At 38.5% G+C, this 14,628-nt stretch overlaps 1 protein-coding gene across 2 annotated transcripts; it reads right to left on the reverse strand.

Moving 5' to 3' along the window:
* Positions 1–266: 266 nt before the first annotated feature.
* krt1-c5 (keratin, type 1, gene c5) lies at positions 267–9,683 on the reverse strand. Of its 2 annotated transcripts, XM_051423272.1 has the most exons (10): positions 9,568–9,647; positions 9,440–9,479; positions 8,436–8,830; positions 7,366–7,448; positions 6,064–6,220; positions 4,810–4,974; positions 4,586–4,711; positions 2,863–3,080; positions 2,308–2,336; positions 267–1,366 (listed from the first exon to the last, which is right to left on the reverse strand). In XM_051423272.1, the coding sequence occupies exons 3-10, from the start codon at positions 8,820–8,822 to the stop codon at positions 1,251–1,253; spliced, it is 1,281 nt and encodes a 426-aa protein (XP_051279232.1). In that variant the 5' UTR covers positions 8,823–8,830; positions 9,440–9,479; positions 9,568–9,647; the 3' UTR covers positions 267–1,250. The 2 variants fall into 2 exon arrangements, with proteins under 2 accessions (XP_051279232.1, XP_051279231.1); XM_051423271.1 differs by lacking the exon at positions 9,440–9,479 and having other exon boundaries at positions 9,568–9,683.
* Between the last annotated feature and the right edge of the window lie 4,945 nt (positions 9,684–14,628).

The following is a 14,628-nucleotide window of genomic DNA, read 5'->3' on the forward strand; positions in this document are numbered from 1 at the left end:
CTTGAATTCCTCTAAGCTGTATGTGCATGTGCACATAAACTCAGAGAGAGAGAGAGAGAGAGCGAGAGAGAAAGAGACAGTGAAACACAACACTCACATACACAAAAAAGCCTGTTATCTGAGACTACTCTATGTAGGTTTTGTAGTTTCTGCCCTCTTGGTGCAGAATCATATGTTTCTTTGTTTCACTCTCCTATTATGTTCCACAAGTATCAGTCAAAGTTTCTGTTTGAGCATAAATCTCTCCAAAATGACAGGGACACGTATTTTTAAACACTGTTGTTTATTGAGACCGTACATCTGCTTTGGTAGATTTGTTTATATCATAAAACTACAGGACATTACAATACTCCCATTACTATTTAACAGTGAAACTATCATGCACATACAATATATACTGTTGCAGAATCAAGACATTTTCTAGAAAGCATTTGCATAAAGTTAAGACTTCAATTCATTACATTTTCGGAAATCTCACAAAAATGTCTTCAATCAATATTCAAGGAAATCAGTTGACATTTTGGGAGGTGCTGGTAGGCAGAGTTTGTTACTGTTAGACAAAGTCAGACTAACAGTTTACCCTTGTTTCTGGTCTTTATGCTAAGCTAAGCTAATCAACTATTAGCTGTACATTCATATTTCCCATAAAGACAAGAGCGTGGTATCAATCTTATCATCTAACTCTTGGCAAGAAAGAAAATAACTGCATTTACCTAAAAATTACTTTTCCTTTAAATTGAATGGAGGTTTAGAAGTGTGAAAGCTCGTTCCTGATCTTGAAAACAGTCATTTGACAAAAAAATCTATAGCTATTAGCTATTTACATTTTGATGACAAACTCCATCTTCTGGGGAATGTGGTTAAAAGCCCTGAAAAAAGCTAATAAGTGAACATTGAGTTATGATTTTTTGTTGGGTCAAATGAGGTTGTTATTAATTCCACAGTGTGATATGTTTCGTTAAGTTGCAGCACAATCTCCATGTATTTCTTTGGAGTATTTTTAAACAGAATATTCATTTCAGAGGATCCTTATATCACCATTATAAGTCTCTGTTTCCATTTTAGTGATCATATGTACAGAAATATATCATGTTGCTGTAAAGAATTTAGTGTGTTTTTTGGCAAGCTTAAGGCATTAGAAAATGATACAAACTAAAGAAGACAAAACAAGAAGGTGAGATTTGATCCACAGCCAGCGGGCCCTTTGGGTTTTAGACACATTACTGCTCCGTCTCTACACATATTTTGGCTTATTTTTTGCGCTCCTCTATCTGCTCCACCTCACTGGACTCATCTACCACCTTGCCATTGATCATGGTCTGGGTCACGACTTTAACAATCTTCCTGGTCCTGACTTCAGGGTCTTCTGTAAAACAGAGTTAATCCAGAGTTAGGTACAACAAATACTGACTGACATTGATCTTTCTTGTCTGCTGCTCTGATAAGTAACATTGATGTTCAACTAATAAAAAAGCAATGACGTATTGAGGTTATGAAGCTGCACCGAAATGTAATATTTTAACAACATTGGCCATCAATACCCTCATATGGAACCTAATATCAGTAAACTGCACGCAGCATGCTTTTGTGTTCCAATTTTATTCCAAAAAATACAAAAGGGATAAAAAAGAGAAGAGATTGAATGTCCAACTTTCACTGGGTCATTTGTTTGGTGCTGTTTTTGTGGACTTATCAGATCCTGTGTGGGTATTGAGACGCCACACCCAAGACCAGAATTCATGTGGGTAAAGGGATAAGTCTACAAAATTTAAGAAAGGATAAGATGCTCCTGTATTTGCTCGTGCAGCATGTGGTCAGAAAAATCCAAGAGCAGCTTTACGAGACCAATATTAGCAGACATAGAAGACAATAGCAGGCCAGTAGATGTACAAAAATAGCACTTGTTGCAGGAGTATATACAGGAGCATCCGATCCTTTCCTTCATTCTGCAAACTTTCTCTTTTGTCTACATGAAAATTTGGCCTCCGATGTTGTCACTCAATACCCACACAGCATCTGATAAAAGTGAAGTTGACAAAAACAGCACCAAACAAACGAAGATGACTCAGTAAAAGTTGTTGACTCACTGATATTCAATCTCTTCTCTTTTCCATCCCTTTTGTATTTTCTGAACAAGTCAATGCTGACCAACTAACAAGTGGTTCAACAAGTGTTCTGCAAAAATTACCACGGGACCATGTGAAAAAAGAACTTATATGCATAAGCACTTATATACAAAAGACTCCTTGAGGAAAATAGATCCCTAATCCTTAATGGCATTCAGTAAATAAAATAATCTGAACTTACTTTTAGGAGGTGGAGGTGTTTCTTTAACCCTGTAGGACAAAACAACATAACAACTTAATCCAAGAGAGCAAAGTACCAAGCAGAGACCATGTTCACTCAGTATCTGAAGCAAGTTGGACACTTTAAAGAAATAACTTTGGGAAATACTCTTATTCTCTTTTTGCTGAGAGTTAGATGATAAAATTGTATAATAAATATAAAGTTACAGCAAGATTTAATGTCAAACAAGATATAATTAATTACTGAGCTTTAGAGGAGCTGGGAGTAGCTAGCTTTTTTCCTTTGTTTCCAGTCTTAATGATAAGGTAAGCTAGCTCTCTGCAAAAAAGTGAATATTCCAAAATGTCAAACTAATACTTTAATTTAACTACATGTACAAGTCCTGTGTAGAAAAATGCAATACAAACCATAGGTTCTACTAACTAAAGTTTTCTTCTGGGTATTTTGGAAATACTCAAAAAACCCCAAACAAATTTAAACAGAAATTCTTGCTTGAAAAGATGTTGTTATATAACTGTATGTACCTTTGTGTAATGATTCCCAGCCCTAACTCACATTTCCTCTCCTTCCAGCAGCCTCCGATAGGTGGCGATTTCCATCTCCAGGTTCTGTTTGATGCGCAGCAGCTGTTCGTAGTCGGTCTTGTTGCGTTGCATGTCCAAACGCAGCTGAGACAGCTCATCCTCCAGCTGGGTCAGTGTGGCCTGAAGACGGTCCATCTCCACAGAGTACTTATGCCCCGTTTCTCCCAGGTTTCCTTCCAACACAGCTACCTGTTAACAGAACACACAGGTAATGATCAGTGACAGCAGATAAAAAGTTGTCCTACATTACAAAATAATGTATAATGAAGAAGACATATTTAAAATTTGCATTTTAGCCCTTCATATGTATTAAAGTGCATCCTACTGTTTCAATAAATCACATCCATGACTTTCCTTTAAGTTAATTACAGAACAATCCTAATTAATTTTACAATCATATTTTAATGTACTGAAAAAATTGATTTTGTTTGGCCACTTGGGAGCAGCGAGACAAGCTGTAAACCCTGACATTAAATATATATAAAGTTATTATGGCAAATCTGTGAACAAATAGTTTCCTATTAACACGTCCAGAAGGTACAAAATAACATTAGCATTCATTTAGAGTTGTGTTTCTGGCGACCTGATGAACTTCAGTCCAATATTAACTTTACTTTTAGCTCTGTTTTTGGTCTCCAGCAACTCCTGAAATGGCTTGGTGCTTTCACTGGTAAATACTACACTACATTTACTAGCTAGTCGCTAACTTTGTATGCTTTTTGGTGCTTGTCAGGTAGCGTACAGTAGGTTTATCATGAAACGATGCTGATGACAACACCGAACCAAAACAGTAAGGTAAACCAAAACAGCAAGCTGAAAGACACATAACTGATTCACATAGCTGAGGGGAACCGCAGAGTTTGGTGATAATTTTCTGTGGGTTTGACACTCTGAGCTAATCCTCTGACATTACACGTAATAATTTGTTACATTGTTATTATAAGAATATTCTAAAGTGCAGCTTTAAATGCTAGAGAACACACCCTTAAATAGTAAACAATAAAGGAAAACACTGATGTTGGTGAAGGGTTAAAGCTTTTGGCTTTAAGGTACCCTGCTTTTGGCTTTAAGGTACCCTGCCCAATATTGCTATGTCTGTACTATGTGTTTACCCGTTGAGCTCGTCCATTCACAACCACTCACAAATCAACCATAGATACTAGAGACTGTCAGCACGATAATATCTCTACATTCAATACTGTGTGCTCACCTTTAGGTAAACATCCAAGAGCTATATTTGCCACCACTCTACACCCTTATATACAGTGTTTGATCTGTGTCTGTGTCTATGTAGTGGAAACACAGACAAAACATTTGCTTGTTTGACTCCATGTCTTGTCACCCTGATTGATTATTGGAGCAGAATGAAATTACTGTGTACTTTGTACCACTAGTAGCTCTTTGTTGACAAGGGGAAAGCAGCTGTTATCTATAGATAGGTCTGACATGTGTGTGTAATGTACAGAAGAGAAGAGGTGAGGGCGGGGTTGAGCTCCAAAGAAGTAGAGGAATGGTAGTCAGCATGAAACTTAATTAATCTCTGCAAGTCAGAGCAACTATAGACCAGTGTCTCTGGAGTAAGTAGAGGTTATAGAGTCTGGATATGTAGAACATATTATTATTCATGTAGAAATGGGTGATTCCTTACAGAGGTATAGACGTAAAATGCATCATGTGTTTATGCAGTACTGTACCTGCTTCCGAAGACTGTCGAGTTCGACCTCCAGAGCCTGCAGGAAACGTCGTCTCTCACTGAGCTCATTTTGGGCACAACGAAGAGCCTCGTTGCTTTCTTTAACCTCCGATTGCACAGCTTCTAACTATAGACACACATATTAAAATAGTATAATAATATACAGTAAAATTAAAAGCTTAAAAGAATAAATAGCAGAAAGATAAGATTCACGCTGTGACTGACCTTCTTGAGGTACCAGACCTCAGCCTCCTCCTTGTTCTTGCGAGTGATGCTCTCATACTGGACCCTCAACTCAGCCATGATGGCCCCCAGATCAGGACCCTGAGCTGCATCCACCTCCACATTCACCTGCTCGTTGACCAGACGTGACTTCAGAGAGTTCATCTCCTGCAGTGATTTAAAGAGGGAAAGACCAAGCAGTTTTTTAGTTTTACACAACAAGTATTTTTAAAACCTGGTTATCACAGAGCTGTTTGGATGGGAAGCTAAAACTCACAGTGTCTGTTAACATCTGATTTGACATCTACTATCCAGTGGTGGAAGAGCTATTCAGATCCTTTACTTAAGTAAAAGTAGTAATACCACACTATAAAAATACTTTTAGAAAAGTAAAAGGCCCGCATTCAAAATCCTTGTTTTTGAGTAAAATGTAAAACAGGACAACAAATGGACAAAAATATAAGAATACAATGTTAACCAAATTCCAGTGTTTCTTTACTCACTGTGCTTTTTCTGTTGGATAATTAAATGGCCTAACTGGTGTGTAGCGCAGACCAGGGTTAAATTAGGTCAAAACTGTGTCACACTAATCTAAATGTAACTCATCCGACAATTTTAATATATGACAAAAATGTACTCTTAGAGTTTTCTGATTTTTTGCAATTATTTACAATCATCTACCATATTTCAGCGTACTTTAGTTGTTCCTGATCACCTCAGCAATATGCAAGATAATATTCAAATAAAAAAACTGTTTTCAGTCAGGTCTTCGGGGAGAAGAGCAGCACCTGCAAGGCTCAGCCCACATCCTGGACACCACACCTTGCTGTCTAAACACACACAATCCTTGTGGCTGGATGGGCTCAGATACTCCTGTCATAGGTGTGGTCTTGATATCTTGAAGCACCGTGGCTACAAAGAAAAAGGGTGCGTCCAAACGCTTAACATGATCATGTTTCAGATATTGCATACTTTTAAACCTTGACTGGGAGAGCAAAAACGTTTTTTTACAGTGTTGGTTCATGTCAACGTGTCTCGGAAAAGTGGAATGTATTAGAACTCTGTGGTTTTTGGATCATATTAATCATATCAAGATGCAGGAAACTGGCTTTCATGCAGCTCCGAGAACCTGCTGTGCTTCAAACACATCCTACATTTAAACAAGAGTATACTTGACAACTTGTAAAGTGATTATCTTGATATGTAAACACTCATTGATCATGTCCGACGTGACCTTCACCTCGGCAGTGATCTCACCTCGTCGTGATTCTTCTTGAGGAAGTAGAGCTCCTCCTTCAGGCTGTCCAGGTCTCCTCGCAGAGTTGCGATAATCTGGTCATGGTCAGACTTTGCCCTCCTCAGAGCCTGACAGTCTCTCTCTACTGACTGGCACAAGGTGGCCTCGGCCTCCCATCTGCAGAGAAAACCCAGTGGAGGATTAGAATAAGAGGAAAGGAGGCCATCAGCAGACATGTGCAACACAGTCGCAGTTTTTGCCTCCCATGTAGGCTATTATCATTACATTTAGGTTACAGTTCAGCATCTGGTTTTTGAAAGATAAATTCCTGCAGATCTTACAAAAACACTTAAAAAGTTGTGTGTACATGGGGATCAAAAGGTTTTCCATCTGCTGCATTTATCTTAATCCAACAAAGATGGTTGCCAGAAGTAAAATCATCTGCTCAATCGGATGTATAAAAAAAATTCAGGGTAGATTAATGTTGTGTCTGGAGATTCATTCTTGACCCTGGTATGTGTAGTTTGGCAAAATGATCTTCACTCAAGGTTCTTACTAGTTAGTACTTCCAACCACATCTAATAGCATTCATTGGTAAAATAATTTTGCCTTGAATCAGCTGATGAAGATGATGTTCTTCTTGATGATGTTTGAGATGTTCAGAAGAAACCTGACCATTTTAATGTTAATTAATGTTATTTTCCATTATTTTATATTTTGATGCAGAAAAATACTGCTTTACTATAATAAAGTATAGTAATACTACAAAACAAACAAGGATACATGTCACTTCTTGCTGCCATCTCTTCTTATGTTCCACTATTGATGTAAACACATGAGAGGCACATATTGGAGGTAGTGCAACACATGCAAACAAGCACAGGATGCATGAAATCACTTATGAGATCCCAGAATGGATGCACACACATGTGAAAAATACCGTGAGATATGCATGAAAAGTACACATGCACTTTGCTGCCAATACCATACATCACTGCCAATTGATGTATTACTCCTTCACATGAGGCCACAGAACATACCATCAACACGTTGTGAAAAACACCAGCAGTGGGTGTATCCTGCCTCCACCATCTTACCTTCAGCTTCACCTCTGCCAAGAGCAGACTGCACAATCTATCACATCCTTCACTCACTGATGGCACAGTTGTTCCTCTCCTGTGGGTGCCTGAGTGCCGTGGGAATGGGGCTCTTATTTCGCAGCCTGACATAAAGGTCATTTATTCACATCCCTTTGCAGTCTGGCACTCCCATGTGAACACTCACAGGCACGTAAAAGAAAGGAACCTCTGTGTGACACTCACTTGACCCTGAAGTCATCGGCCGCCAGCTTGGCATTATCAATCTCCAGCATGATTCGGGCGTTCTCCAGTGTCTTCTTTCTCACCTGAGCAGGGAACACGGTGGAAATTTAATTAAGATATGGTATGGAAGAGTAGAAATATATGCACTTTATAATGTTAGCGTTTTGGTTTATTTAATCATACATGCCCTTACAAAAGGACGTTGCCCTGAGCATCCAAATCCATCTGCCTGCAGATACAGGTCCTGGATCTGTTAAAAAGGTTGCTGCAGGAGATTTGTGCTCCTCTTTCATAACTGCCTAAGGACCTTAATACCAAGATGGACTACTTAATCTACTAAAGTTTTTCTTTATTTCTTGTGTCACCATTCCCAGATCATTTTGCTGCCTTCAGAGTTGCGAAGCATCGGCTTTGAAGGTTAATGATTCGATCAAACTAATGAGAAAGTTCATTTCTGCTTCATGAAACAATCCTAAACTCATTTCTAGGTTTGAAAAATCTGTGCTTCTCTGTAGTATATACACATCCAGACATGATATCACGTGCACAGGCAAAAATGTGACATTGCCAAGAGAAATAGGCGCCCACACACTAAATAGATATTCCCAAAAAGATGATTTATTAAAGCAGCAACAAAAACTTGAATTGCTTGATTGTTGATTGTGGTGGCCCCTGTGGAAAAAGGCGGTAGTGTTTCCACTGCCTCGAGTCATTGATTTCAAGAGGAATCCGACCAAATAATTATATAGAAATAGCAAATATTCTTGCTGATGGTCTCATGTGTTTATGTAAGTCATAAAGAGGCATCAATATTAAATTGAGACTATAGAATTGTCTATAACCAGTTAAAAACTCCTTGAAGTACCTTTAAGCAACATTAAGATGTTTCAGCGTTAGATCTTAAGCAGGTAATATTCAACAAGTGAACAGCAAGGTTTACCTTATAGGCTTTACCTGAATTACATCACTACGTGACTCAGAGATATTAGTCACTGGGGTGTAATCAAATGCTCCCTGAGAGAAAGTCTTTGTGAAATTGAATTAGTAAATCTGATCTACTGGTCACTGACCTCCTGCCCTATGGCATGTGCCTGGGCCATCATCCCCTCGATGTCATGCCCCTTTGGAGCCCTGTCCAGCATGAGCTGCTTGATCTTCACCTCCAGCTCAGCGTTGGACCTCTCCAGAGAGCGCACCTTATCCAGGTAGTTGGCTAGCCGGTCATTCAGACACTGCATGGTTTCCTTCTCGCTGGCAGAGACACCAAGACCGTTGAAGGAGAGGCTGGAGCCCAGCATGTTGAGGCCATTGCCCATTGAGACGGAGCGGGAGAGAGACAGTGTACTGATGGACACGGGAGGCTTGGAGCGGATGCTGCGTCCACTGTCCCTAACAGACATGCTGGAGAAGGATGGCTGGCGCACCGAGTAGCTGCGCACAGAGAGGGTGGAGGCCATGGTGTCCACTGCAGAAGATTCATATGAAAGTTTATCAGTGCTCTTATGAAGCTACAAGTCTCCTTATCTACAATTACAGAGAAGGTGGAGGAGAACCTTTTTGTGAATGTGCAACACAAAATCACACATTTTTAAGCATGCATTTGATTGATTAATGATATTTAAAGTTTGTTCCTGACCTTGGAAAAAGCGGTCAAGAATAAACTTCCAATGAACTTGAAAGTTATTCATATTTTGTAATTTATTTTTGTACTTTGAGCATATTTAGCTTTTTGTAGTAATTTTACACTTCTCTCTAGTAATTGTATCTCTCTGTAGTTGTTTTAAGTCTCTTTGCAGGGGTTTGATTTAATTTCCAACAAAAAATGTTAACAGTCACTTAAAGCACTGGCTTGGTACTCCCATTCAGTAACCCATCCATTTCTCAGGACAGCTACTAAATGGACCATGTGGTGAGAGTGTTTGAGAGTGTGTGGATTGATGATGGCTAAACTACATGAGCTAAATATTAATAAACATGGTTCTGGTTCTGTTCTAATTAATAAATAATTTAAAAACACAAAACAATATAGGATGGATCTACTAGATTTCAAAGCACGCCTCCATCTATGACTTACAGTTTCTGTTTCAGAGTGTGAGATTTAAATCTGCTTCCTCCTGTTTGAAATTGAAAAAACATTGTCACCCATTAAGGGGCTATTTGATGAGTAACAACAGAGGAAAAGGAACAAAATATAGTACATACATGGAGCTCAGTTCTGCAGTAGGTCTTCTCTTGTGCTGCTCTGTCAGGTCTGATGGTGTGAGTGTCTGTTGTTGCTGGACCAGATTTCGCAGGTAAGTTTGGCTGCAGAGACAAGACTCTCTTTGTTGGGGGTGGAGCCACTGTTCGTGTGTCCAATCACAAAGCAACAAATAGGAGGATGCAACTTGACACCTTGAGGGGAGAGAAAAAAATAACTGTGGTGCACATAAAGTAAACTAGTCGGTGTTAAAATGTTAAATGCAGGTCATTGTCTGCAGCGTCACAGGTTTGCAAACAGCAGCTGTAAGCTGACACTTGAATTATTTCTGTAACTGTGAAACTAAATACATATCTGCTCTCCTTTAAATATTAATGCAAACTTTACTTTCCAAAAGAGAGATTAATTTTGATCAGAGGCATGGAAATACCCCTGTTAAAGATAGTTTTTTCTACATCTACAATCCAACCAAATATTTGAGCTCACTGAGGTGTTAAACCTAGTTTGTTTTTAGCTTTACCAAATATACACCCTAGAGATGCTTTAATAGTGGTGAACATAAAAGTACTCTGAACAGTAGACCTAATAAAACAATGAAAATTAGAAACAATCATAAAAAAAGGATTAGTTATAAAAAAGAGCAATGGTTTGACCTTGAGTCTCCATATTATGTTGTAAAACTGTTGTGTAACATCTCCACTGCTATACAGTGACATCAACCTCCTCAGGTCTTTGTCTGACCTATATGTTGAAACTCGGAGGATAAACCGGTGCAGCCTGCAGGCTGGAAACAGGGGCCGTGCTGTCTCCACAGTGATCCCATTGAGTATAGACACAATGAACTGAGCGCAGTGAGAAGTTGGCTTCACCTGAGGACAGCCCGTCGGGAAGGGGAGAAACGGGAGGAAGCAGGAACAATGGAGGGGCCGAATGAAAAGAAAGTGAAGACCCCTGAGAAATGCAGGGCGTAGGTCTGGCTGAACTGGAAACCTGGCTCACACACAGAGAAATTTTTTGTACATGTGATAAGTGTCGACTCTCTCTCAGCCCTGTTATACAGTATGTAATCCCCTGTTACTGTATTGTAAAATTTCTCTGGTGAGCTTTATTCTCTGTGCAGGATCAGATCACGCAGTGACACTGTCCTGGTTTAGTGCCTTACATGCCTCTCACTCCACCCAACCCCACCCACCCCTGCCCTGCACACACACACACACACACACACACACACACACACACACACACACACACACACACACACACACACACACACACACACGCACATACAGACAATTACAAAAAACACTAAGAAAAATAAAGAAATTGCCTCCAAGATTTTGGGATCATTCACATGATCAAAATGAGACTTTAACAGGATGTAATTTCAGGGTTGCAAGCTGGTTGGTTAGATGTCCGGACATTGTGGAAGATTTCTTTTGTGCTGTCTGTGATCTGAACATAGAAGTTATCACCTTCTACAAGAGGCCAACACAATAAGCTGAATACCTTTACTCTATCCAGCTGTCCACAATGAGACTGAATCAAAGTCCCAACAAAGTCAAATTATTGTTATTATTATAACCTGTCTTCTTAAATTCTTAAGGTACTAAGTTCTGGATTATTGTGCTAGATTGCATGACATCAAATGTATAGCATATATAATATCTCTCTGTAACTTGATATAATGCCTCTCAAGTATGTATCTGAGAGTGATTATTGATACATTCAGATAAATGCAGCTGAAGCAATTATTTTTAGCCCTAATTTTCATGAGCCACCATATTAAGATGAAGCATGGATGTACCGCCCCCTTGTGGGTACAAAAACATACTACATTATGTAGCTTGAAATGCTAAAAGCTCAACAGGAACACATACATGCTGCTGATTCCTCTTTAACTCTTAGTTTCAGTGTTGAGTTAACAAGAAGTTTGCAAAATTTAGAAACAGCAATAAAAATTGTTATATGTAGTCTATATATTATACTTAACAAATGGCCAAAATAAACACAAATGGTTTTGGTGTATGATGTACTAGGTGTTAATTAGGTATAATGATGTGTAATTTTATCATTTTTTTCTTTCTTTTCAATACATGACACGTTAATAATAACACAATTCAAAGCAACATATACATTAGTATTGACATATAGTAGAAAAGCAGCAGGAATGAATGTTATTCAAGAGAGAATACACATATATTCTAAGTGAATGCCCGAGCATTATATTTAATATCCAATCTAAAATTCAGCTGATCCATATTCTTGATTGCCATGATAGCCATGAACTTAGTCACGTAGATGTGCACCACAAAGCCCAAATAATTAATTATATCTGTAGAGCCGCAGAACTGGATTATAATAATTATGGGTTCATCATTACAAGTGACCTCTTTTCATATTACAATGAGGTCTTTGATTCAGCATTAATATAAAACCATGGTTAGTGCAGCTTGTATCTTAAGCACAACTTTAGTGGTTTCAATTGATTAAAATTGTATTTATTTATTTTTGGCACATATAAAAAAGTGTACTATTCGTAAAATTTACTTTGGACTTTGACAAAAATACTGCAATAGTGTTTACTGGCTTTTGTTTCTAATGGAGAGTAGACTGAATATTAAGACTATACTGTCCACTTGAGCAGCTTGATAATCAATCGCTTTGCCCTGATCATAACATTTAAACAGCCATTGGCAGCAAATTGCCCCATTCCCCACATAACATGATACTGTGTCTAAAATGTAAAACAAACAGTTGAGGGCTGTGGTAACAAGACAGGTGATTAGCAAATAGGAATACCATATAAGTTCAGACCTGACTTAGAAAATCTTAAATGTTGTTTATAATTACATATATTAAAGATATCTCTCCTGAATTTGCCTTTTGGAATAGGAATCTCTTGCAAGATAAGCTAAAATAATCCACTCTACTTACTCTGCTAAAACATAAGATAAATTATATTGAAAAGCAGCTCATTTCATCACCATCTGAGAATATGTACAGTAATCTTGGAAATAGTTCTGGGTTCAGTAATTCCCAGAATTCCCAGTCTTCCAGTGTGCTGTAGCGCCACCACCTGTTCCTGACATGTAGCAGACAGCCATGTCTGTCTCCAACAGACCTCAGGAGAGTGATTTAGATCCTGCTCCAGCTTCTTATAAATAAAAATGAAGTGCTGTGATATTTCAAAAGCTGTTGTCATCCCCCCAAAATAAGCATATTCTGGGAACCTGCTGTGGAGTCCCGTGTTTATTTTTGCATAGTGCACGGTTGGCCGTCAGCCTGGATGAAGTGAATCATATGTTTCAGCTATTTCCTAGCTTTTCATCAGCCCTCCTCCTGCTCTTGTGTGCTACTGTAAGAGTCATAGTTTACACATGAAAAGGGTTTTTTTTGTTTATTCCTCAGAATTTCTATTGCACACTATGTACTGGCCCACAGTCCAGAGTCAAATAGATTCATTTAGCTTTGTTTTGGCTTTGTTTGGAAATTTGATACTGAATCCAGTTGTGTGGAGCTTTTATAGTCAGGGTTAAATGGTAGGCCTGTGCAATATCCACATTTAAACAAAACATCCTGAGCCACAAAGTAAATTCATTGTGGTCCAGTTTGCCTAAAGAAAGAACGTTTCACCTTAAAATGTTCACTCACATCTTGTTAACACTCCCACCACTGTTTGTTGACGTGGTCCTGCTCTGAAGCCTCAGATAGTCCAGTTCTGAACAACAAATTTTAGTCAGTCTGAGAGGACCTCAAACCACTGGTTTTCTCTTGTGTCACCAAACAGCTGATGGATGACATTACATTTAGATATGATGATTTAAGTGCTTCCAGGAATAAGCAGTTGTTGTTGGAGGAAAACTCACAATACATTTTGAATCTGTGTGCCACATTTATTTGGTTGAGAATAAACCTGAAAACCACAGAAAACAAAATGTACCATCTAAAGCAGGTCAAGTTTATGATTAAAAGCTAAAATAACTATCATACTAAGTGTCTTGAGTTCATTCTTTAAAGATGATAATAGTATTCATAAGTGCCCGGTCGCCTTGAACTCAGTGTTCACTCAACAGCTGTGGACCGGTTGGTTCATCATACAATTGAAAGTCCATGTCACTCTGGCTGTTCCATGTATGTGCATTTCCCAATCCACACTATAGTTAGTGTTGATAATGCAACTTAACGTTGTTTGCCAACTGCTTTAAAAATCAAGAAGAACCAGCCTTTGTATTAGGAAAGAAAATGGCATCTTCACCACAGCAATAAAAACAAGGCAAAAAGTGAAAATTCAGAGTCATTTTTAAATCAATGGCTCTTCAGTTTCAGACAAAAGTGGACAGTCTTCCCATTTCTAGCCTTTAACCATCGATTTGTTGTACCCCTGGTAGATTAGCTAGTGGCCCCTCCAACTTTATTGACAAAAATTTAACACTAATGGTCAAAGATAAAAAAAGAAAAAAAGACACATTACATGAGAGTAAAGAATGTCAAAGACATAAATATATATATACATACATATTTAAAAAAAGTTTACACTAGTTATTTTTCAGCTGTGGCTAGCTTGCTAGTTAAGCTAACATGGTGTCTCCGGCTGTTTTTAAATGTTTCCAGGTGACTCGTTCTAAAAAAATACTCCTGCAAAAGGGGTTAATCATGGCCACAAATGTGATATCATGCTAAAAAAAAAGAAGAGCGAGGCTAGAGAGACTGAGGTTAGCATTGTCTGCACCAGCGGCTTTTTTATTGCTGTTATATGTCAGCCAACAATGGTTGAATAGTCACTGGGTCAGCACCTTCTTCACTGAGCACCCAACTATCTCTATGGGTGAAAAACACAAATAACAAAATGTTTGTGTGTTTCGTCAATCACTGGACACTGATTTCAGTCATGTTAAAAGGGAGAGAGAGAGAGAGAGAGAGAGAGAAGCAACACAGTATGTTTAATCTTTAAAGGATTAAAAATAACTGGGCATGTTAATGTTTGCAGATTACAATATGTTACTTTTGGTTTCTGGAAGGCCAGAAAAAAGGACTCTCTCAGCACTTTAAATGCCAAGTATTTC

The sequence above is a fragment of the Dicentrarchus labrax genome, unplaced genomic scaffold (genome assembly GCF_905237075.1).
Source record: "Dicentrarchus labrax unplaced genomic scaffold, dlabrax2021, whole genome shotgun sequence".
NCBI classification, from domain to species: domain Eukaryota; kingdom Metazoa; phylum Chordata; class Actinopteri; family Moronidae; genus Dicentrarchus; species Dicentrarchus labrax.